The sequence below is a fragment of the Stenella coeruleoalba genome (genome assembly GCF_951394435.1).
Source record: "Stenella coeruleoalba genome assembly, chromosome: 14".
Classification (NCBI taxonomy): Eukaryota; Metazoa; Chordata; class Mammalia; order Artiodactyla; family Delphinidae; genus Stenella; species Stenella coeruleoalba.
The window spans coordinates 62,386,513-62,410,362 of record NC_137160.1 but is presented as its reverse complement, the minus strand read 5'-3'; the positions used below and the strand labels follow the sequence as shown (position 1 = coordinate 62,410,362).

At 40.1% G+C, this 23,850-nt stretch overlaps 1 protein-coding gene across 8 annotated transcripts in view; it reads left to right on the top strand.

Moving 5' to 3' along the window:
- Nucleotides 1-23,850, top strand: part of FAM210A (family with sequence similarity 210 member A) — a 49,754-nt gene that overhangs the window by 9,035 nt on the left and 16,869 nt on the right. For 2 of the 8 annotated variants that reach the window (XR_013831446.1, XR_013831447.1), the window contains exons 1-4: nt 8,821-9,223; nt 12,753-12,932; nt 14,033-16,593; nt 22,792-22,903. Coding sequence is in view for 6 of the 8 variants with exons in the window: in XM_079943556.1 (XP_079799682.1) it covers nt 16,052-16,593; nt 22,792-22,903 (654 nt within the window). In the remaining 2 variants the exon portion in view is untranslated. Of the gene's footprint in view, nt 1-8,820; nt 9,224-12,752; nt 12,933-13,233; nt 16,594-22,791; nt 22,904-23,850 lie in introns of those variants that run through there. The other 6 variants (XM_079943558.1, XM_079943561.1, XM_079943556.1 and 3 more) reach the window with 5 other exon arrangements.

The following is a 23,850-nucleotide window of genomic DNA, read 5'->3' as shown; positions in this document are numbered from 1 at the left end:
TACCATTTTGCATTCCCACCAGCAATGAATGACCGTTGCTGTTGTTCCACAACCTCCGCAGCATTTGTTGTCAGTGTTTTGGATATTAGTCATTCTAATAGATGTGTAGTGGTATCTTGTTTTAATTTGCAATTCTCTAGAGACATGCTGATGAGCATGAACATCTTTTTTTCAATTGAGATATAATTGATATGTAACATTGTGTTAGTTTCAGCTGTATAACATAATGATTCAGATATTTGTATATATTGCAAAATGATCACCACAGTCTAGTTAATATCCATCATCTCACATAGTTACAGAATTTTTTTCTTGTGATAAGAACTTTTAAGATCTACTTTCCTAGTAACTTTCAAATATACAATGCAACATTAATTATAGTCACCATGCTGTGCGTTGCATCCTCATGACTACTTACGTATTTTATAACTGGAAGCTTGTACCTTTTGAACACCTTCATCCATTTCACCAGGCCTTCTTCCCTCACCCCCCTGCCCTCCCCAGCAACCACCACTCCATTCTCTGTATGTACAAATTTGAGTTTGGGTCTTTGTTGTTGTTTTTAAGATTCCACATATAAGTGAGATCATACAATATTTTTCTTTTCCTTTCTGACTTACTTTGTTTAACATAAAGCCCTCAAGGTTTATCTATGTTGTTGCAAATGGGAAGATTTCCTTCTTTTTTTTTTTTAAATTGAGGTATAGTTGATGTAGTGTGTAAGTTTTAGGTGTACAACATAGTGATTCACAATTTTTAAGGTTATATTCCATTTATAGTTATAAAATATTTGCTATATTCCCTGTGTTGTACAGGATATCCTTGTAGTTTATTTTATCCATTGTAGTTTGTACCTCTTAATCCTCTACCCCTATTTTTCCCCTCCTCCCTTCCCTCTCCCAACTAGTAACTACTAGTTTGTTCTCTGTGTTTCTTTTTTGTCATATTCACTAGTTTGTTCTTTTTAGATTCCACATATAAGTGATACCATACAGTATTTGTCTTTCTGTGACTTATTTCACTTAACCTGATATCCTGCAAGTCCATCCATGTTGTTGCATATGAAAAAATTTTGTTTTTTTATGGCTGAGTAGTATTCCATTTATATATACCACATCTTCTTTATCCATTCATCTGTTGATAGACATTTAGGTTGCTTCCATATCTTAGCAATTGTAAATAATGCTGCAGTGAATGTTGGGGTGCATGTATCTTTTTGAATTTTTTCAATATTTTTCATGTTTTCATTTTTTCAGATATATACTTAGGAGTGGAATTGCTGGGTCATATGGTAGTTCAATTTTAGTTCTTTTGAGAAACCTCCTATACTGTTTTCCACATTGGCTGCACCAATTTACATTTCCATCAGCAGCGTACAAGGGTTCCCTTTTCTCCATATCCTCGCCAACCTTTGTGCATTTCTGTGATGATTAACAGTGTTGAGCATCTTTTCATGTGCCTGTTGGCCATCTGTATGTCTTTGGAAAAATGTCTATTCAGGTCTTGTGCCCATTTTGTAATTGGGTTGTGGTAGTTTTTGTTGTTGTTTGATACTGAGTTTTATGAGCTATTTATATATTTTGGATATAACTCCTTATCGGTCACATCATTTGCAAATATTTTCTCCCATTCAGGAGGTTGTCTTGTTCATTTTACCGATGGTTTCCTTCGCTGTGCAAAAGCTTTAAGTTTAATTAGGTCCCATTTGTTTATTTTGCTTTTATTTCCTGTGCTTTAGGAGATGGGGCCAAAAAAATAATGCTGCAATTTATGTCAAAGAGTGTTCTGCCTGTGTTTTCCTCTAAGAGTTTTATACTATCTGGTCTTACATTTGGGTATTTAATGCATTTTGAGTTTATTTTTGTATATGATGTTAGAGAATGTTCTAATTTTTTTACATGTAGCTGTCCAGTTTTCCAGCACCACTTACTAAAGAGACTCTTTTTTCCATTGTATATTCTTGCCTTCTTTGTTGTAGATTAATTGACCATAAGTGCAGGGGTTTATTTCTGGGCTCTCTATTTTTTTCCACTGATCTATGTGTCTCTTTTTGTGCCAGTACCATACTGATTGATTATTGTAGTCTGAAGTCAGGGACTGATTCCTCCAGCTCTGTTCTTTCTCAAGATTGTTTTGGCTATTTGGGGGTCTTTTGTGTTTCCATACAAATATTGAAATTATTTTTTCTATTTCTGTGAAAAATGCCCTTGGTATTTTGATAGAGATTGCATTGAATCTGAAGATCGCCTTGGGTAGTATGGTCATTTTAAAAATATTTTTCCAATCTATGAACATGGTATGTCTTTCCATTTGTTTGTGTCATCTTCAGTTTCTTTCATCAGTGTTCAAGTACAGGTCTTTTACCTCCTTAGGTATGTTCTCATCCCCTTTCTCTCTGTCTTCTCCTTCTGGGACCCCAATAATGTGAATATTAGTCCACTTGATGTCCCAGAGGTCTCTTAAACTGCTCTCATTTCTTTTCATTGTTTTTTTCTATTTCCTGTTCAGAACAGTGATTTCCACTACTCTGTCTTCCAGCTTGCTGATCTATGCCTCTGTATCACTAAGTACACTGTTGATTCCTTCTAGCGTATTTTTCATTTCAGTTATTGTATTCTTCATTTCTGTTTGGTTGTTCTTTATATTTTCTAATTCTTTTTTAAAGCTTCTAACTTATCTCTCTGTGCATCCATTCTTCTCCTGAGTTATTTGATCATCTTTATGATAACTGTCCTAACTTTTTTCTTTCATTTTAACATCTTTATTGGAGTATAATTGCTTTACAATGGTATGTTAGTTTCAGCTTCACAACAAAATGAATCAGTTATATATATACATATGTTCCCATATCTCTTCCCGCTTGCGTCTCCCTCCCTCCCACCCTCCCTATCCCACCCCTCCAGGTGGTCACAAAGCACCAAGCTGATCTCCCTGTGCTATGCGGCTGCTTCCCACTAGCTATCTGCCTTACGTTTGGTAGTGTATATATGTCCATGCCTCTCTCTCGCTTTGTCACCGTTTACCCTTCCCCCTCCCCATAGCCTCAAGTCCATTCTCTAGTAAGTCTGTGTCTTTATTCCTGTTTCACCCCTAGGTTTTTCATGACATTTTTTTTTCTTAAATTCCATATATATGTTAGCATACGGTATTTGTCTCTCTCTTTCTGACTTACTTCACTCTGTATGACAGACTCTAGGTCTATCCACCTCATTACAAATAGCTCAATTTCGTTTCTCTTTATGGCTGAGTAATATTCCATTGTATATATGTGCCACATCTTCTTTATCCATTCATCCGATGATGGACACTTAGGTTGTTTCCATCTCTGGGCTATTGTAAATAGAGCTGCAATGAACATTTTGGTACATGACTCTTTTTAAATTATGGTTTTCTCAGGGTATATGCCCAGTAGTGGGATTGCTGGGTCATATGGTAGTTCTATTTGTAGTTTTTTAAGGAACCTCCATACTGTTCTCCACAGTGGCTGTATCAATTTACATTCCCACCAACAGTGTAAGAGGGTTCCCTTTTCTCCACACCCTCTCCAGCATTTATTGTTTCTAGACTTTTTGATGATGGCCATTCTGACTGGTGTGAGATGATATCTCATTGTAGTTTTGATTTGCATTTCTCTAATGATTAGTGATGTTGAGCATTCTTTCATGTGTTTGTTGGCAATCTGTATATCTTCTTTGGAGAAATGTCTATTTAGGTCTTCTGCCCATTTTTGGATTGGGTTGTTTGTTGTTTTTGTTATTAAGCTGCATGAGCTGCTTATAAATTTTGGAGATTAATCCTTTGTCAGTTGCTTCATTTGCAAATATTTTCTCTCATTCTGAGGGTTGTCTTTGGCCTTCTTTATGGTTTCCTTTGCTGCGCAAAAGCTTTGAAGTTTCATTAGGTCCCATTTGTTTACTTTTGTTTTTATTTCCATTTCTCTAGGAGGTGGGTCAAAAAGGACCTTGCTGTGATTTATGTCATAGAGTGTCCTGCCTATGTTTTCCTCTAAGAGTTTGATAGTTTCTGGCCTTACATTTAGGTCTTTAATCCATTTTGAGCTTATTTTTGTGTATGGTGTTAGGGAGTGATCTAATCTCATACTTTTACATGTAGCTGTCCAGTTTTCCCAGCACCACTTATTGAAGAGGCTGTCCTTTCTCCACTGTACATTCCTGCCTCCTTTATCAAAGATAAGGTGACCATATGTGCGTGGGTTTATCTCTGGGCTTTCTATCCTGTTCCATTGATATATATTTCTGTTTTTGTGCCAGTACCATACTCTCTTGATTACTGTAGCTTTGTAGTATAGTCTGAAGTCAGGGAGCCTGATTCCTCCAGCTCCGTTTTTCGTTCTCAAGATTGCTTTGGCTATTCGGGGTCTTTTGTGTTTCCATACAAATTGTGAAATTTTTTGTTCTAATTCTGTGAAAAATGCCAGTGGTAGTTTGATAGGGATTGCATTGAATCTGTAGATTGCTTTGGGTAGTAGAGTCATTTTCACAATGTTGATTCTTCCAATCCAAGAACATGGTATATCTCTCCATCTATTTGTATCATCTTTAATTTCTTTCATCAGTGTCTTATAATTTTCTGCATAGAGGTCTTTTGTCTCCTTAGGTAGGTTTATTCCTAGATATTTTATTCTTTTTGTTGCAATGGTAAATGGGAGTGTTTTCTTGATTTCACTTTCAGATTTTTCATCCTTAGTGCATAGGAATGCCAGAGATTTCTGTGCATTAATTTTGTATCCTGCAACTTTACCAAATTCATTGATTAGCTCTAGTAGTTTTCTGGTAGCATCTTTAGGATTCTCTATGTATAGTATCATGTCATCTGCAAATAGTGACAGCTTTACTTCTTCTTTTCCGATTTGGATTCCTCTTATTTCCTTTTCTTCTCTGATTGCTGTGGCTAAAACTTCCAAAACTATGTTGAATAAGAGTGGTGAGAGTGGGCAACCTTGTCTTGTTCCTGATCTTAGTGGAAATGCTTTCAGTTTTTCACCATTGAGGATGATGTTGGCTGTGGGTTTGTCATATATGGCCTTTATTATGTTGAGGAAAGTTCCCTCTATGCCTACTTTCTGCAGGGTTTTTATCATAAATGGGTGTTGAATTTTGTCAAAAGCTTTCTCTGCATCTATTGAGATGATCATGGTTTTTCTCCTTCAGTTTGTTAATATGGTGTATCACGTTGATTGATTTGCGTATATTGAAGAATCCTTGCATTCCTGGAATAAACCCCACTTGATCATGGTGTATGATCCGTTTAATGTGCTGTTGGATTCTGTTTGCTAGAATTTTGTTGAGGATTTTTGCATCTCTGTTCATCAGTGATATTGGCCTGTAGTTTTCTTTGTGACATCTTTGTCTGGTTTTGGTGTCAGGGTGATGGTGGCCTTGTAGAATGAGTTGGGGAGTGTTCCTCCCTCTGCTATATTTTGGAAGAGTTTGAGAAGGATAGGTGATAGCTCTTCTCTAAATGTTTGATAGAATTCGCCTGTGAAGCCATCTGGTCCTGGGCTTTTGCTTGTTGGAAGATTTTTAATCACAGCTTCAATTTCAGTGCTTGTGATTGGTCTGTTCATATTTTCTATTTCTTCCTGATTCAGTCTTGGCAGGTTGTGCCTTTCTAAGAATTTGTCCATTTCTTCCAGGTTGTCCATTTTATTGGCATAGAGTTGCTTGTAGTAATCTCTCATGATCTTTTGTATTTCTGCAATGTCAGTTGTTACTTTTCCTTTTTCATTTCTAATTCTATTGATTTGAGTCTTCTCCCTTTTTTTCTTGATGAGTCTGGCTAATGGTTTATCAATTTTGTTTATCCTTTCAAAGAACCAGCTTTTAGTTTTATTGATCTTTGCTATCGTTTCCTTCATTTCTTTTTCATTTATTTCTGATCTGATTTTTATGATTTCTTTCCTTCTGCTAACTTTGGGGTTTTTTTGTTCTTCTTTCTCTAATTGCTTTAGGTGCAAGGTTAGGTTTTTTATTCGAGATGTTTCCTGTTTCTTAAGGTAGGATTGTATTGCTATAAACTTCCCTCTTAGAACTGCTTTTGCTGCATCCCATAGATTTTGAGTCGTCGTGTCTCCATTGTCATTTGTTTCTAGGTATTTTTTGATTTCCTCTTTGATTTCTTCAGTGATCACTTCGTTATTAAGTAGTGTATTGTTTAGCCTCCATGTGTTTGTATTTTTTACAGATCTTTTCCTGTAATTGATATCTAGTCTCATAGCGTTGTGGTCAGAAAAGATACTTGATACAATTTGAATTTTCTTAAATTTACCAAGGCTTGATTTGTGACCCAAGATATGATCTATCCTGGAGAATGTTCCATGAGCACTTGAGAAAAATGTGTATTCTGTTGTTTTTGGATGGAATGTCCTATAAATATCAATTAAGTCCATCTCGTTTAATGTATCATTTAAAGCTTGTGTTTCCTTATTTATTTTCATTTTGGATGATCTGTCCATTGGTGAAAGTGGGGTGTTAAAGTCTCCTACTATGAATGTGTTACTGTCGATTTCCCCTTTTATGGCTGTCAGTATTTGCCTTATTTATTGAGGTGCTCCTATGTTGGGTGCATAAATATTTACAATTGTTATATCTTCTTCTTGGATCGATCCCTTGATCATTATGTAGTGTCCTTCTTTGTCTCTTCTAATAGTCTTTGTTTTAAAGTCTATTTTGTCTGATATGAGAATTGCTACTCCAGCTTTCTTTTGGTTTCCATTTGCATGAAATACCTTTTTCCATCCCCTTACTTTCAGTCTGTATGTGTCTCTAGGTCTGAAGTGGGTCTCTTGTAGACAGCAAATATATGCGTCTTGTTTTTGTATCCATTCAGCCAATCTGTGTCTTTTGATGGGAGCATTTAGTCCATTTACATTTAAGGTAATTATCGATATGTGTGTTCCCATTCCCATTTTCTTAATTGTTTTGGGTTCGTTATTGTAGGTCTTTTCCTTCTTTTGTATTTCTTGCCTAGAGAAGTTCCTTTAGCAGTTGTTGTAGAGCTGGTTTGGTGGTGCTGAACTCTCTCAGCTTTTGCTTGTCTGTAAAGGTTTTAATTTCTCCATCAAATCTGAATGAGATCCTTGCTGGGTAGAGTAATCTTGGTTGCAGGTTTTTCTCCTTCATCACTTTAAATATGTCCTGCCACTCCCTTCTGGCTTGCAGAGTTTCTGCTGAAAGATCAGTTGTTAACCTTATGGGGATTCCCTTGTGTGTTATTTGTTGTTTTTCCCTTGCTGCTTTTAATATGTTTTCTTTGTATTTAATTTTTGACAGTTTGATTAATATGTGTCTTGGCATATTTCTCCTTGGATTTATCCTGTATGGGACTCTCTGTGCTTCCTGGACTTGATTAACTATTTCCTTTCCCATATTAGGGAAGTTTTCAACTATAATCTCTTCAAATATTTTCTCAGTCCCTTTCTTTTTCTCTTCTTCTTCTGGAACCCCTATAATTCGAATGTTGGTGCGTTTAATGTTGTCCCAGAGGTCTCTGAGACTGTCCTCAGTTCTTTTCATTCTTTTTTCTTTATTCTGCTCTGCAGTAGTTATTTCCACTATTTTATCTTCCAGGTCACTTATCCGTTCTTCTGCCTCAGTTATTCTGCTATTGATCCCATCTAGAGTATTTTTCATTTCATTTATTGTGTTGTTCATCATTACTTGTTTCATCTTTAGTTCTTCTAGGTCCTTGTTAACTGATTCTTGCATTTTGTCTATTCTGTTTCCAAGATTTTGGATCATCTTTACTATCATTATTCTGAATTCTTTTTCAGGTAGACTGCCTATTTCCTCTTCATTTGTTAGGTCTGGTGGGTTTTTATCTTGCTCCTTCATCTGCTGTGTGTTTTTCTGTCTTTTCATTTTGCTTATCTTACTGTGTTTGGGGTCTCCTTTTTGCAGGCTGAAGGTTCGTAGTTCCTGTTGTTTTTTGTGTCTGTCCCCAGTGGCTAAGGTTGGTTCAGTGGGTTGTGTAGGCTTCCTGGTGGAGGGTACTAGTGCCTGTGTTCTGGTGGATGAGGCTGGATCTTGTCTCTCTGGTGGGCAGGTTCACGTGTCGTGGTGTGTTTTGGGGTGTCTGTAGACTTACTATGATTTTGGGCAGCCTCTCTGCTAATGGGTGGGGTTGTGTTCCTGTCTTGCTAGTTGTTTGGCATAGGATGTCCAGCACTGTAGCTTGCTGGTCGTTGAGTGAAGCTGGGTGCTGGCGTTGAGATGGAGATCTCTGGGAGATTTTCGCCGTTTGATATTATGTGCAGCTGGGAGGCCTCTTGTGGACCAGTGTCCTGAAGTTGGCTCTCCCACCTCAGAGGCACAGCACTAACTCCTGGCTGCAGCACCAAGAGCTTTTCATCCACAGCGCTCCTTAATTTGGGATGATTCGTTGTCTATTCATGTATTCCACAGATGCAGGGTACATCAAGTTGATTGTGGAGCTTTAATCCGCTGCTTCTGAGGCTGCTGGGAGAGATTTCCCTTTCTCTTCTTTGTTCTCACAGCTCCCAGGGGCTCAGCTTTGGATTTGGCCCCGCCTGTGCGTGTAGGTTGCCGGAGGGCGTCTGTTCTTTGCTCAGACAGGACGGGGTTAAAGGAGCCCGCTGATTCGGACGGTCTGGCTCCCTCAGGCGGGGGTGGGGGGGGTGGGGGGGTGGGGGGGGGTGGGGGGGGTGGGGGGGGTGGGGGGGTGGGGGAGGGTCTTGGAGTGCAGGGCGGGCCTGCGGCGGCAGAGGCCGGCAGGACATTGCTAGCCTGAGGCGCGCCGTGCGTTCTCCCGGGGGAGTTGTCCCTGGATCCCGGGACCCTGGCAGTGGCGGGCTGCCACAGGCTCCCCGGAAGGGGGTGTGGATAGTGACCTGTGTTCGCACACAGGCTTCTTGGTGGCGGCAGCAGCGGCCTTAGCGTCTCATGTCTGTCTCTGGGCTCCGCACTTTTAGCCGCGGCTCGCGCCCGTCTCTGGACCTCTCTTAAGCAGCGTTCTTAATCCCCTCTCCTCGTGCACCAGGAAACAAAGAGGGAAGAAAAAGTCTCTTGCCTCTTCGGCAGGTCCAGACTTTTCCCCAGACTCCCTCCCGGCTAGCCGCGGTGCACTAACGCCCTGCAGGCTGTGTTCACGCCGCCAACCTCAGTCCTCTCCCGTTGCTCCCACAGAAGCCGGAGCCTCAGCTCCCAGCCCCGCCCGCCCCGTCCGGCGAGCAGACAAGCCTCTGGTGAGTGCCGGTGAGTGCCGGTCGGCCCCGATCCTCTGTGCTGGAATCTCTCCGCTTTGCCCTCCGCACCCCTGTTGCTGTGCTCTCCTCCGCGGCTCCGAAGCTCCCCCACTCCGTCACCCGCAGTCTCCGCCAACGAAGCTCCCCCACTCCGCCACCCGCAGTCTCCGCCCGCGAAGGGGCTTCCTAGTGTGTGGACACATTTCCTCCTTCACAGCTCCCTCCCGCTGGTGCAGGACCCGTCCCTATCCTTTTGTCTCTGTTTATTTTTTTCTTTTGCCATAACCAGGTACGTGGGGGGTTCCTTGCCTTTTGGGAGGTCTGAGGTCTTCTGCCAGCGTTCAGTAGGTGCTCCGTAGGAGTTGTTCCACGCGTAGATGTATTTCTGGTGTATCTGTGGGGAGGAAGGTGATCTCTGAGTCTTACTCTTCCGCCATCTTCCCGGAAGTCTGTCTGTCCTAACTCTTTATCAAGTAGATTACCTGTCTCCACTTTTAGTTCTTCTTCTGGGGTTTTATCTTGTTCCTTCATTTGGTATGTGTTCCTCTCTTGCCTCATTTTGCCTAAGTTGCTGTTTTTGTTGTAACATAACTGATAAGTTAGTTACATTCCTGACCTTGGAGAAGTGGCCTTTTGTAGGAGTCATCCAATGTGTCCCAGCAGTGCACTTCCCTTTCATCACCCTAGCTTTCTAGGGCTTCCCCCTATGAGGGCTGCATGGGTCCTTCTGTTGTAGTGGGCTATGTGGGCAGTCTGGTAGGCTTGGTTGGCCCCTGGTCTGGTTGGTTGCCAGGCCCTGCCTTGTGTGGAGGCTGCTGGCCACTGGTTGGCAGGACCAGGTCACAAGGTGGCTGACGGCAGAACCCAGGGGGCCCTGGGGCAAGGGCTGGCTCACTGGTGAGCGGAGTCAGGGTCCAGGAGACTCTGGGGCTGCTGCTCACCCACTAGTGGGTGAAGGTAGGTCCTGGGGTTAGTGCCAGCCTATTGGCAGACAGAGCCAGGTCCTGGAATCTGGTTGCAGGGCCCAGGGGTCTCTGAGCTAGTGTCAGATAGCTGGTGGATGGGGCTGGTTCCTGACACGGTTGGGTATGGGGTCTGGGGTGTCGCAAAGCTTGTGTTGTCCTGCTAGTGGGCAGGCCCCAAGAAAATTCCAATATCGGTTCAATTTTCCTTGGAGTTTCTTATCTAGCCTGTGGAGCTCAGGAGCTTCAGTAGGAATAAGTGCCTATGTTGTGACTGGTGGGAAACTGGCAATTAGGCAAAGTAGGACCAACATTCACAGAGATTTTGTTTTCACTGTTAGGGCTTCTGTGGCTGTGCCCTGTGAGCTGCAGGAGGTGGGGGCAAACCAGAGGCTCCATTCCTCTCACTCCTGCTTTAATCTGAGCAACTTTGCTTCTAGCTATTTCCTTTGTTGGACTTCCAAATAAGAATTTGTTTGACAAAAGAGTTACTTTGAATTCACATAATAGACAACCAGCTTCTGCTATTGAAATTTGTTGCTTCAACTCTAACTTTTTAGTCATTGTTTTTTTATTTCTTATGTAAGAACAGAGTATAAATTAGTTAATTTTTGCAGCTATTGTATTTCTAGTGCTGCTTGAATGTTTTAGGCTTCCAGGTGTGAGGAACAGAAACATGCTCATATAACCTTGAGCAGTATGGGTATGGTAAGGATATAGAGGGAGGAAAGGAGTCTCATAAACTAACTCATTTGGCCTTATGGAACTGCAATTTCAGGATATAGTGGCCCTAGAATCCCAACAGCACTCTAATATTTGTGCTTTCTCACTGGCATTTGTTTCCAGTCCATCTACCCTCCCCTTCATTCCTTTAACTCAGCTCCCCTCTCCCTCTCCCCATCCCTCTCCCTCTCCCTCTCCCTCCCCCTCCCCCTCCCCCTCCCCCTCCCCCTCCCCCTCCCCCTCCCCCTCCCCCTCCCCCTCATGGTTCCCACTGCTTCCTTATGCCTTTCTTCTTTTTTAAAAAAATTATTTATTTTTGGCTGTGTTGGGTCTTCGTTGCTGCATGCGGGCTCTCTCTAGTTGCGGCGAGTAGGGGCTACTCTTTGTTGCGGTGCGTGGGCTTCTCATTGTGGTGGCTTCTCTTTTTGCAGAGCACGGGCTCTAGGTGCATGGGCTTCAGTAGTTACGGCACACAGGCTCGGTAGCTGTGGTTCGCAGGCTGTAGAGCGCAGGCTCAGTAGTTTTGGTGCACGGGCTTAGTTGCTCCGCGGCACGTGGGATCTTCCTGGACCAGGGCTCGAACCCATGTCCCCTGCATTGGCAGGCAGGTTCTTAACCACTGTACCACCAGGGAAGCCCCTATGCCTTTACTCTTGACCACTGTGTCTTCACTCTACTTTGCTCTGCCTCAGGACTACATGAGAGGCTCCTGACTTTCAGACATGTGTGTTACTGCTTCCTCATGCCTGGTCCTGAGCCCTGTCTCTGAAAGGTTAGGTATTAGAGAATTGATTAGTTACAGTTTCATATAAATTTTAAATTTTGGGCCAGACCCATCCTAAGCAACTGTTTATCCTATAGAACCTCCTTTTGGCTCAAGCACTGATCCTCAGGCTTTACCACTGCAAATAAGGGCAATAGGCTATTTTGCTTACTTATAATAATAACTTGTAACATTTTCTGAGCACTTGCTGCATGCTAGGTATTTTCTAAACCTTTTACATGTATTCATTCATTTTATCCTTACAACAACCCTATGAAGTAGGTTCTATTATTAACTCCATTTTACAAATTGGAAACCGAGGCATAGGGAGGCTGATAAACTTGTCCAAAGGTTACATAGTTTATAAATAAGGTTTTCAGAATTTGAACCCAGGCAGTCTGACCTCTCAGATTCCAAGCTTTCCATTTTAAGTTAGATGCTATAGCCTGCTTACTAAAATTAAGTAGGTCATTAAAAGAACCAGGCTTTACTTAGAAATTATTCTAAGCAATTCAGAACAGTGCCCTCATCTCTAGACATGAAAGTTTCATGCTGCTGGAGCAGGAAAATAACGTGTCACCGTTCTGTAGGAAATAAGCTAAGTCTCATGATTTAAATATTTATTACTGGAATTACTGTATTTCACTGGAAGAAATTCAAGATTAAGTTCTCCAGATTCTCCCTGTGTATCAGAAATATTTTAGGTGCCTGTTAGTTCACAATTTCTTCAGGCCCACTCATTCACCTGTCCAGATATAGCTGACTTGATCTGGGTAGGGCTTAAGAGGAATGGCGCCACCGTTATTGGCCAGTAACCAGAAACTTTTATCTTTAATTGAAAATATGAGCAGACTAGTAAAATCAAGAAATGGAAGCTGCCAGCGAGCTGAGGCCATTATACACAGGTGCTGACTGTGAGACAAGAAAATTTCTACTTTGTCATTTTATGTTCCTGAAGCCTGTTCACTCCAGAATATTGAATATACTATTCAGTCTCTGCCTGCCCTCTACTTTTTTTTTTTTTTTTTTTTCTTTTTTGCGGTACGCGGGCCTCTCACTGTTGTGGCCTCTCCTGTTGCAGAGCACAGGCTCCGGACGCGCAGGCTCAGCGGCCATGGCTCACGAGCCCAGCTGCTCTGTGGATGTGGGATCTTCCTGGACCGGGGCACAAACCCGTGTCCCCTGCATTGGCAGGCGGACTCTCAACCACTGCGCGACCAGGGAAGCCCCTGCCCTCTACTTTTATTTGCACTCATCTGAAGTAGGTTTGTTCCTTGAAATCGCATGAGTCTTAATGTGTATGTCACCAGTATTGTGATTGGATACCTTTGGGAGTCTAGCCATCACCCACCCATTTAAATTTAAATTGATTTAATTTTAGTTTTTAATGTAAAATTTGACTCATTTTTTGGGCCCTGTGTTTCCTTAGAGAGCTTTGACCATGTGTCTTATATGACTTGGTTTGCTGAAAATTGGCACTGTCTCTTCCTTCTAGAAGTGGCCATGTTAGCTTAGTGACCCAGTATGTATGGGCCTGGGATTAAACTGGGTTTGAATCCCAGCTCCTCCACTCAGCAGTTGAGTGACATTGGGCAAGCTATTGGTTCAGTGTCCTCAAATGTAAAGTGATGACAGTAGTCCCTCCGTCATAGGGTTGTTACAAAAATAAAACGAGTTAATACGTGTAAAATGTTTGTAAAGCACCAACCACATAGTAAGGGCTCAAAATCAAAAACATCTTACCATTATGATGATGATGGTGATGATGGATGGTATTTTTGCTGCCATGCTGCATCTGGCACTGAAGCCATTTGATGGGCTTAGAGAAATGGTTCTTAAGTTCATATTGTCAGGTGTGACTTGACTGCAGGACATTCTGATTTATTGGGTCTAAGAGAGTCCAGGAATCTATTTTCAAACCACCTCCACTCCCCCCACAACATCCCCAGCTCCCCATGATTCGGAACAAAAGATAACATAGTGTGATTCCATTTATACGAAGTGTCCAGAATAGACAAGTGTAGAGACAGAAAGTACACTAGTGGTTGCCTGGGACTGGGAGGGTGAGGGAATGGGCAGTGACTGCAATAGATTTGGAGTTTCTTTTGGGGGTGATGAAAATGTTCTAAATTTAGATTGTGGCGATGGTTGCACAACTGTGAATATACTAAAAATCAGTGAATTTTACACCTTGAATAAGTGACTTGTATATTATGTGAATTATATCAATAAAGATGTTTTTAAAAATGGGAGGGGAATATTTGAAACCGGGGGAAAGGATGCAAACTGGAAGCTTGGAAAGAGCCTTTTAAAAAAATCCTTTTTCTTTTTATTCACTAACACAAACACATAATAATCCAGTTATCTGAAAGTTAGACTTCTGGGAACTTCACCTCCTGGGAAACTGCCCTGTAAAGGAAATAAGTTTAAAAGAGAAAAAAGAAAGCCTTCTGTTCAGAAAACACCTGTACTAACGCCAGGGACAGGAATCATTCAAAGGTAATGAATGGTGCTGGAGAAAAGCCTCAAAATAAATTCATCTAAAATAGAGACCAAAAAATTCATAGTAAAAGTTTCTAAATGAATTTTTATATTTGACAGATTTTAGGTTATAATTCCAACTGAGCTAATTCTTAGAATAAATAACTAGTTGGTGTTTTTTCCTCTTGGCGTAGGCATGGCATGGATTTATAGATAAAATAGGGGTGGTAGGCGAGCACAGTAAGATATCCTTTACTTACTGTCTGACTCACAACAAAAAAATAAGTCAGTTTTGTAAAAATAATTACAGACTTAATCATTTCTCTGAATGGCCTTAGTCATTTAGTGTTTAAATCATTCTTTATTTGAAGCACATGTCATTACCCTGTAGCTTTTCTCTTTGGTTATTAACTGGTCTGAGTCTTCTGTCACTTTTCACTGGCTTTGCTTTGATTCAGCCATCTCCAATATCACCTTTAAAGGCTTCCTGGGAGCCTGTTTGTTTTGGAAGATTTGCAGTTTCATTTCACAGCCCATTTGCCTTGTGTTGTTGGATCATCTGTGAGAGCCTGATAGAAGCTAAGTTAATTATTAATTAGGAAGGGATGAGTCTGGGATTAATTTTATAAGGAGACGGTTTGTTAGTAGTTGTTTTTAAATGACAGCTTTGTATCCCAGGTAACAAACATTCATGTAAGATGGTGTATCTGTATTTGTTGGAGTGCTTAATTTACTGAGGTGCTAACTCAAAACTTGTGATTCTTATTAAGTACACAATTTATAAAAAATAAGATCATCTATTCTCAGTGTATTAGAATTGGAGAGGTAGCTGTTGCAAGGTGCGGGTGAAGATTAGGGGTTACGTGGCACTGCCTGATGTTGAGGGAAGGGAGCTGATTTGCTATATAATAATGCATACAATAATTCTATTTTACCAGTGGGGAAACTTTGTGTCTAGAGATGCTAAGTAATTTGCTCAAAATAATACCACTATTAACTCAATTGGGCCCATCTTATTTCAAAGTCCATGTTTTTTAAAAATTATACTAGCCTGTCTTTTTTTTTTTTTTTTTGTGGTACGCGGGCCTCTCACTGTTGTGGCCTCTCCCATTGCAGAGCACAGGCTCTGGACGTGCAGGCTCAGCAGCCATGGCTCACGGGCCTAGCCGCTCCACGGCATGTGGGATCTTCCCGGACCGGGGCACGAACCCGTGTCCCCTGCATCGGCAGACGGACTCTCAACCACTGCGCCACCAGGGAAGCCCTTCTATCCTGTCTTTTAACAAAGTTGTAGCTATCTGGAAAAGTCTGTTCTCACCAGTTAATAACATATGTAATTTACAATTTTATATAATTTAGTCTAAAAGCATTATAGAATAAAGGGTATTGATGTCAACTGTTCATCAGACCTTAATATTTTAATAACTAACACTTATATGATGCTTGTTAGTTTACAGAAGCACTTCTTTTCATCATACATTTCATATAATTCCTGTAAAAACCTATGAAGTAATCCTTGTTTTACTAGTGCGTTTAGGCTTCAAATCTAAAAGACAGTTGCATAGAATTATGACCCCAAAACATTAGGGCCCAGCTCTTTAGCTTCCAGATCTGATTTTTCTGTTATACTATACTGCTTCTTTGTAGAATGACAGAAGCCCTACAAATATGCCTTTTGTGGCAGTAAAATAGCCCGGAAATCTTACCGTCCATGATGTCTGTTGGACTGGTTTACTATATCATATTTAAATGATGTGTTTTAATGCAATTCTAAAATTTGGTATGGTAGAACTATATACCTTAACATTAATTTCTGTGGATTTGGTAACAATGTCTATCCTTTTACTTCTTAATAGTTAATGATATATGTTGAAGTAGATTGGTTTATAATGGAAATCTATGTATAATCTAATTTTTTTTAATCTAGTCTCTGTAGAAGCTGAAATCCATCAATCTCCGTTCTTCAAAATGCAATGGAACGTACCAAAGACTGTATTCCGACTGGCACATAGGACATGCATGGAACCAGATAAAGCTGGTCTTTTGGGACACTGTCAAAACATGAAGGGACCATTACTTTTGTATACCTCAGAATCCAGAGTGGTTTGGGTACAGGGCCCTCAGAAACGATGGCTGCACTTACCTGCTGCCCAGTGTGTTGCAAAGGAAAGGAAGCCATTCATTGCTCACCCACCCCAACCAGGGATCCTTCATAAACAGTGGGAGCAGGATATCTTATCCAAGAGGGTTCTGTCATCCAGTGCTACATCCCCAGGAACTCCCTCTGAAAAAAAGGAAGAACCTGATCCTTTACAAGACAGATCAATTAGTCTTTATCAACGATTTAAGAAAACATTTAGACAATATGGAAAAGTTTTGATTCCAGTGCATCTAATAACTTCGGGTGTTTGGTTTGGAACGTTTTATTATGCAGCCATAAAGTAAGTTTTTGCTTGATTGAGCGCCTTTCCCTGTTTTATCAGAATGTTAATCTTAATTGTACTAATGAAAGCCTTTAAGTAGTTTTTTAAATGCTTTAATGTCTTCAATTGATAGAGGATGACTATTTTTCATAGCAGTTTTCCACATTTTAATAACAGTAGCTAACATTCGCTTACTGTGTACAGCAGGTATTATGCTAAAATTTTTATAACTGTATCATCTCATTTAATTCTCACAGCAACCATATGAAGCAGGTAGTGCAATTATTCCCAGTTTATTAATGAGAAAACAGATTAAGCAGGAATAAGTCAAAATAACTTAGTTTTTCCCAAAATAACTCGGAGTCTGATTTCAAGCCTTAATCACTATGCTTGTGTCCCATCAACATATAGGATAGCATAGGAATAAAATTACAGTTTCCAGAGATTTGGCAGCACCGTGAGTTAGTTCTGTACTTATATGTTTCTTACCGTGTTTATCAGCGTGAAAAGATAACTTATTTTGCCATGTGTATGGTTTTGGTTGGAAATTAGTAAGATTTTGCAAAGCCTGGCTTGTATCTGTTGTAGACACAAAAATGAACAAATTGCAGACTTATGCTTTAATGTTACATCTGATGAATGTCAAGGTAAGGTCTTTTGTTCTGATCAGAAGTTGATTTGTTGTCTGCTTAAAATCTTGTTAAGAGGGTATATCTCGTGTTAGGTATTTTTTACTACAATAAAGTAAATGTTTTTTAAAAAGTTAATTTAGTGGTCCTAGCCTCCAGGTATTATAAAACGTAGAATTTCTAAATGTACCTTTCTTGTTAATTACTGTTCCTTTCTTTTAAAGTGAGTTGTATCATTCACACTGTTTTAGGAGCAGGAGTACACGTAGAAACAGATTATCAGTGATTTCCAGTTTCTTTCTGCCACCAGCAGAACTGAGTGTGCCAGCGTGTGCCTGTCCCGAGTGCTGTGTGGCTTTTCTTGCTGTGGCCTGGGTGTGACCTATGAACAGTATGTTCACCATCCTGCAGGCAATGAGATGCACAGTGAAGACCACTTTGATGTTTTTGTAAACTCCTCTAATGGGTTTAGAATTATTTTATACTTTCCAAAAGTCCACTGATTTTCAGTTTTGGGTTATATTTAATGGTTTGACAGTAAGGTATTAAATATTTTAATGTAAAGCTCACTCATTGGAAAAAGCTTATTATTTATTAAATTAAAAGATGATGGAATGGAGACTATTCTTATTCTTGGGAAACATGGGATTAGAAATGTTTCTTTACAAAAGTTCTGTTGAATAAAAGGATTTTTTTTTAACCTTGTATAATTGATGCTGTTCTTTTTCTTTTCATGTCTTTCTATTTAGTTCTTGTTATTCAGTTATTTCCTTCTTCATTATGTATCATTATTTTCTTTAAGAATTCCTTTCTTTGCAGAGATTCTTATATGTGCATTTTATGGAATTATCTTTTTATTAATGACATTTTCTGGACATGTATAAAAATATTTATAGAAATCTTCAGAACTGCCTTTAGTTTTTTAACAGAGCCTAAAATCGTGTACCATTTTGAATAAAAATTTCATAGGCATTCAGTTCTTCTATTTAATGAATAGTTTTCTACATATTGAATTTTCTTTTTTGAGCCATTTAGGATTTTTCTGATTCGGTGTTGTGGATGATGATGAGTTTCTTCCATGTTTCTTTTGCCTTTGCTAGGTTGCCTTTAATAAGCATTCAGCCTCCTGGCCTCAGGGGGAGAAATCTAAGTTTTTAATAATTGAATATGAGATTCTTGTTTGGACTATTAAAAAGAGTACTTTTGTTCCTTTTACTTTTCCTTGCCTTCAGTAAAAGAGTTCTATAACCAAAAAAGCAGACCTTCAAATAACCTAGTAATATTAATTAGACTTAGGACGCTTTCGGTGGTGTCTGCACTGATGCAATTGTGGTGACGTTCTGCTGTCCCCTGTGGAGTCCACCTTTCTTGGTTTTGTCCTTCCCCCTCTTTTTTCTGTGAATGCCTGTGTGTAAATGTGGTGGGACTGTCCACTTTAAAGTCGTATACCTCATCCATCACCGCCTGCCTTTGGCTCTTTGTCAGCATGGAAATTTGGTTCCCAGACCCAGCTCTACTGCCCCACCGTGACCACTGGTCCAGTTCTGTTACAGCATCACATAGCTAACTTATATTAGGTAGAATGTGTTGCTTTCCAGAACAGTCCCTAATGTTTTGTTAAGTCCTTAATGCTTGAGAAATTGAAAGTTGATTTGTTCTAAGGGAAGTGATACTGAGAAAATATTAGTTTATGCTTGAATGGCAGTGTATCTTTCACTGTGAGATGATTTTATTGTGATATTGGAGTTGATTGTGTTAAATACAGGTTTTCAATTCAACTGACTAGAGGCTGGGTTTATTTTATTTGGTTTTACCTGAAAAAAGTTCTCTGTTATTTGCTTGTTGCCTACTTACTATTAAAAGAAAAGGGAAAACATAGTTTGTAACTTGAGGGACAACTAGCATTACTGCCTCTCAGCACCACAGAGCAAAATGCCATTCTGTATTTAGTTAACACAGTGATGAAGATCTCAGGCTTTTGAAACATTTTATTTCAGGGAGATCTAAATTGTGCGTCCTCATAGATTTTATTTATTTATTTATTTTTTAATTAATTTATATTTTTGGCGGCATTGGGTCTTTGTCGCTGCGCACAGGGTTTCTCTAGTTGCGGCGAGCGGGGGCTACTCTTCTTGCGGTGAGCGGGCTTCTCATTGTGGTGGCTTCTCTTGTTGCGGAGCACGGGCTCTAGGCGCACGGGCTACAGTAGTTGTGGCGTGTGAGCTCAGTAGTTGTGGCTTGTGGGCTCTAGAACGCAGACTCAGTAGTTGTGGCTCACGGGCTTAGTTTTGGTTGGTCCGCAGCATGTGGGATCTTCCCAGGCCAGGGCTCGAACCCGTGTCCCCTGCATTGGCAGGCGGATTCTTAACCACTGCACCACCAGGGAAGTCCATACATTTTATGTTAAACTAAGCTTTGTTGTTGCTTCTCTGGAAAAGTTGCAGAGATCTTTCATCTTCTAACAAGAAGTTCTCTGTTTGGTCAAATGAAGCTCTTTGAGGATGGTTTTGTCTCTACGTTTAGATGCCTTGTATTTGGGCCTCAAATTTCTAAAGTTACAGATCCATTTTGAGGCACAGTCCTGACTGGTTTTCACTGCACTTCATCCAGACTGTGGATATACTTTTGCATCATTTGGAACATCCATAAAGCTGGTGGTTTGTGAAGCACAGGTTTCTGTCAGGCTGAGGGAACTTTTGTGACAAGAGTGGATATTACTATTTGGATCAGACCCTCATTAATGCTTCATATTTAGTAATTCCAAAGGAAATGAAAGTTATTTTTTAAAAGTTAAGTCATCAAATCAATAGTTTAGAAAAAAGTGGGACCAGATAGTTGCTTCTTTATTTTACACAGGATACTTGTGCAAGATATCTTGGTCATTATTGTTTGTTTTTATGATAGTTTTTTTTTTTTGCGGTACATGGGCCTCTCACTGTTGTGGCCTCTCCCGTTGCGGAGCATAGGCTCCGGACGCGCAGGCTTAGCGGCCATGGCTCATGGGCCCAGCCGCTCTGCGGCATGTGGGATCTTCCTGGACTGGGGCATGAACCCGTGTCCCCTGCATCGGCAGGCGGACTCTCAACCACTGCGCCACCAGGGAAGCCCTATGATAGTTTTTTTTTAGATTTATTATTCATTTATTTATTTATTTTTGGCTGTGTTGGGTCTTAGTTGGAGCACATGGGATCTTTGTTGAGGCATGTGGAATCTTTCCTTGCGGTGCGAGTGCTCTTCGTTGTGGTGTGCGGGCTTCTCTCTAGTTGTGGCCTGCGGGTTTTCTCTTTAGGTGTGGCGTGTGGGTTCCAGGGCACGTGGGCTCTGTAGTTTGTGGCACACGGGTTCCAGAGCGTGTGGGCTCTGTAGTTTGTGGCACATGGGCTACACGTTGAGGCGCACAAACTCAGTAGTTGTGGCACATGGGCTTAGTTGCCCCGTGGCATGTGGGATCCTAGTTCCCTGACCAGGGATCGAACCCGCATCCCCTGCATTGTAAGGCAGATTCTTTACCACTGGACCACCAGGGAAGTCCCAGTTGTTTTTTTGTGTTTTTAAATCACTCAGTTTGGTCTTATATTTAGCCACATGTTGTCTTTTTCCCCCCCTGCATGATTGCCGTTAAATATGTAGATTTTACATACAGGGTTTAGTCTGAACTAAGAAATGATTAATGAAATAATTTGGTAATTGTACGGGTACCAGAAGAGATGATTAGCATGTTATGGTAGGATGTTATTGTACCTAGTGACTTGATTAGATCCACAGAATCGCTAAATTTTTGTAGTACTAAGTCTTGCTTCAGTGGGGTTCTGTTGTTTAAGAGATTTGAAAAGGAAATGAGGGTGGAGATAAAAGAAACTGGATTGGACTTGTAGTTGATTTTTAAATCTAACTCTTTAAAGTTTCCTTCAGTTATCTGGTTTCCTCTTGTATAGATGGCCAGTAATTCCTGGTGATGATCATCCGTATCTATTGAGATTAGTCTCTGATCTCCTAGTATTATAGTGAAATCAGAGAGGGACAACTTTTCCCCAGTTAAGCAAATTATTTTTTAATATTAAAAATAAACTAGGAGATTACTACTACTGTAATAATAATGGATCCAGGCTGTTCCCTTTCTTAATTACAAAGAGAAAGAGTACTTGTACAGAGGAGCAACCTGTGGACCCGACCTTAACCACAAGTCAAACTCACACAAGTCAAACACCAGGTCAAACTCACAGGACAGACTGAGTGTGTGGCTCCTGTTGTGATGCTCTGAGATGGACATAGAATCAATTCTGCAGCTTTCCTGTCTGAAAACATTTACCTCAAATTTAATCATGAGGAAACAATCAGACAAATCCAAATGAAAGACTGTTCTACCACAAAGCTGGCCTGGGAGTTTCAAAAATCTCAGCATCAAAAAAGAGGTCCTGCCTTCCTCCTCAACAGAAAGTGCTGAGCAGCGCTTCTGGAGAAGAACTGGAAGACATGACAAGATAGTGACAAGGGACTCACCGGACAATTCAGGGAATTTTTTTTTTTTTTTTTTTTTGCGGTACGCGGGCCTCTCCCGTTGTGGAGCACAGGCTCCGGACACGCAGGCTCAGCGGCCATGGCTCACGGGCCCAGCCGCTCCATGGCACGTGGGGATCCTCCCAGACCGGGGCACGAACCCATGTCCCCTACATCAGCAGGCGGACTCTCATCCACTGCGCCACCAGGGAAGCCCCAATTCAGGGAATTTTAACATTAAATAACGTACTTTTGTATTAACTATATACTGTCCTACATGTTAAGTTTCCTGGCTGTGATGATTATATTATGTTTATGAAGGAGAAGCACAGAACAAGAACCTTGTGATTTGAGGTGAAGGCTCACAATGTCTGCAAAACTACAGGCAATGAGGGAGACAGTGGGAGAGCACGAGTGTTCCGGCGTGGCAAACTTGACACTTAGGGAAACTAAAAAGAAATTAGGGCTTACCAGTTGGATTAGAGACTTTTTCTGCCTTCTTTCCCTCCCTCCAAAAATTTGTTGCAATTCATGGTAATTGCTTCTTTACCTGCCTTTTAAGTCTGATAATAGAAGCATCTTTTTAGAATAATTGAAGTTTTCATGAAACCCATAGAATCATTTATTTTTTGCATAATACAGTAAGTGGTGTTATAATATCACTTGTTTTTATGATAATAGTATAGTTTGACATGTAATTTTAGAGGTAAAAAATCTTAGGTCTTAAACTTTGAGTTGGATCATTCTAAGGAACTAAAGATTATAAGATCAGGAGAATGATTTGAATCATTTCTGATCATTTCTCTTAGGTTACTTAATGCTATTAATTTTTCTCTGATAAATGATTCTATTTTTCTCAGTGTGCTAATTAGGGATGTCCATGAACAGAAGCTGTGAACAGTGAGACACAGCAGGACGCTGGTGTTCATGCACATGTTGTTCCTTTAGAGTGAAATTAGAGTGCTTGGTGGTGCAGGATTGACTTTTAAACAGAATTTGGTTTTGATGTTTTCAGATAATGTTTTGAAAATATTTATCCCTAAAAGTTTATCTATATGTATATATAAATTACTTTCTGTTTCTTTCTTAGAGGAGTGAATGTCGTTCCTTTTCTAGAACTTATTGGGTTACCTGACAGCGTAGTAAACATTCTGAAAAATTCCCAGAGTGGAAATGCACTGACAGCATATGCCCTGTTTAAGGTAGGTACTGCTGTGGGTAGATGGCTCCTCACACTGAACCTCTGTAACACTCCGTGCTTGCTCCCAGGGTTACGTTTGTAACTTAAAATACCATGTTTCATCTCTTACATGTCTAATGATTAAAAGTAAACTAAAATTTTTAAGGGTAAATAAAATGGTGGTTTAGGAAGAATTGCCTTAAGAATAGGTAGGTTTTTCATAACCTGCTGTGATGAGACAAAGTGAGACTTCTGAATTTCTAATGAACAGGTTGTCTCTGTGACATTTCTCCTATTGATAGTACATTAATTTTCCTTATTCAGAGATCCACATGCCACCTGACATGTTAGTAAAATTTAGCATTTATTTTACTGTTTATAATAGTTTATCTTTCTAAAAAGTAAAATAGTAAAGTTTAATCAAATTGTTTTATGTGATAAACCTTAGACTTAGTTGTTGATGTAATGTATGTTTCATTTTGGAGTTCATTGTCTTTACAGTTGTTGTCTGGATTCAGAGAATGACATCTTTGTAAACAGATAGTTTTTACAGTTATGGGTCTTTATTTTGGAAGAGAAGACTCATATTGTAAATTGTGGAATTTAGCTATATTAATCTAATTTTTCTCAACTGACAAAAAATTAGGTTCTATGTAGCTTTATCCTAAGAAAACAGGTAGAAGAGATTGGGAAACTAGATGTTATTTTACTACTGTTATGAAAATACTTAGAATTATGGGTTTATAGTAGTATTCAAAAATAATGCTGTTTTATTCTGTCATCCTCATTAAAATCCTCTGAAATATTGGGAGATTTCTTATATGATAATTTTGACTAGAGGGCTAAAACTTAATTGCTGAGTTTTTCAACATTAAAACTTATTAAATTAATAAATTGTCAAGTTTTTAGTTACAGTGTATATAATTTAACCTTAATCCAACTGTCATGATGGTTGAAGCCATTTCCCTA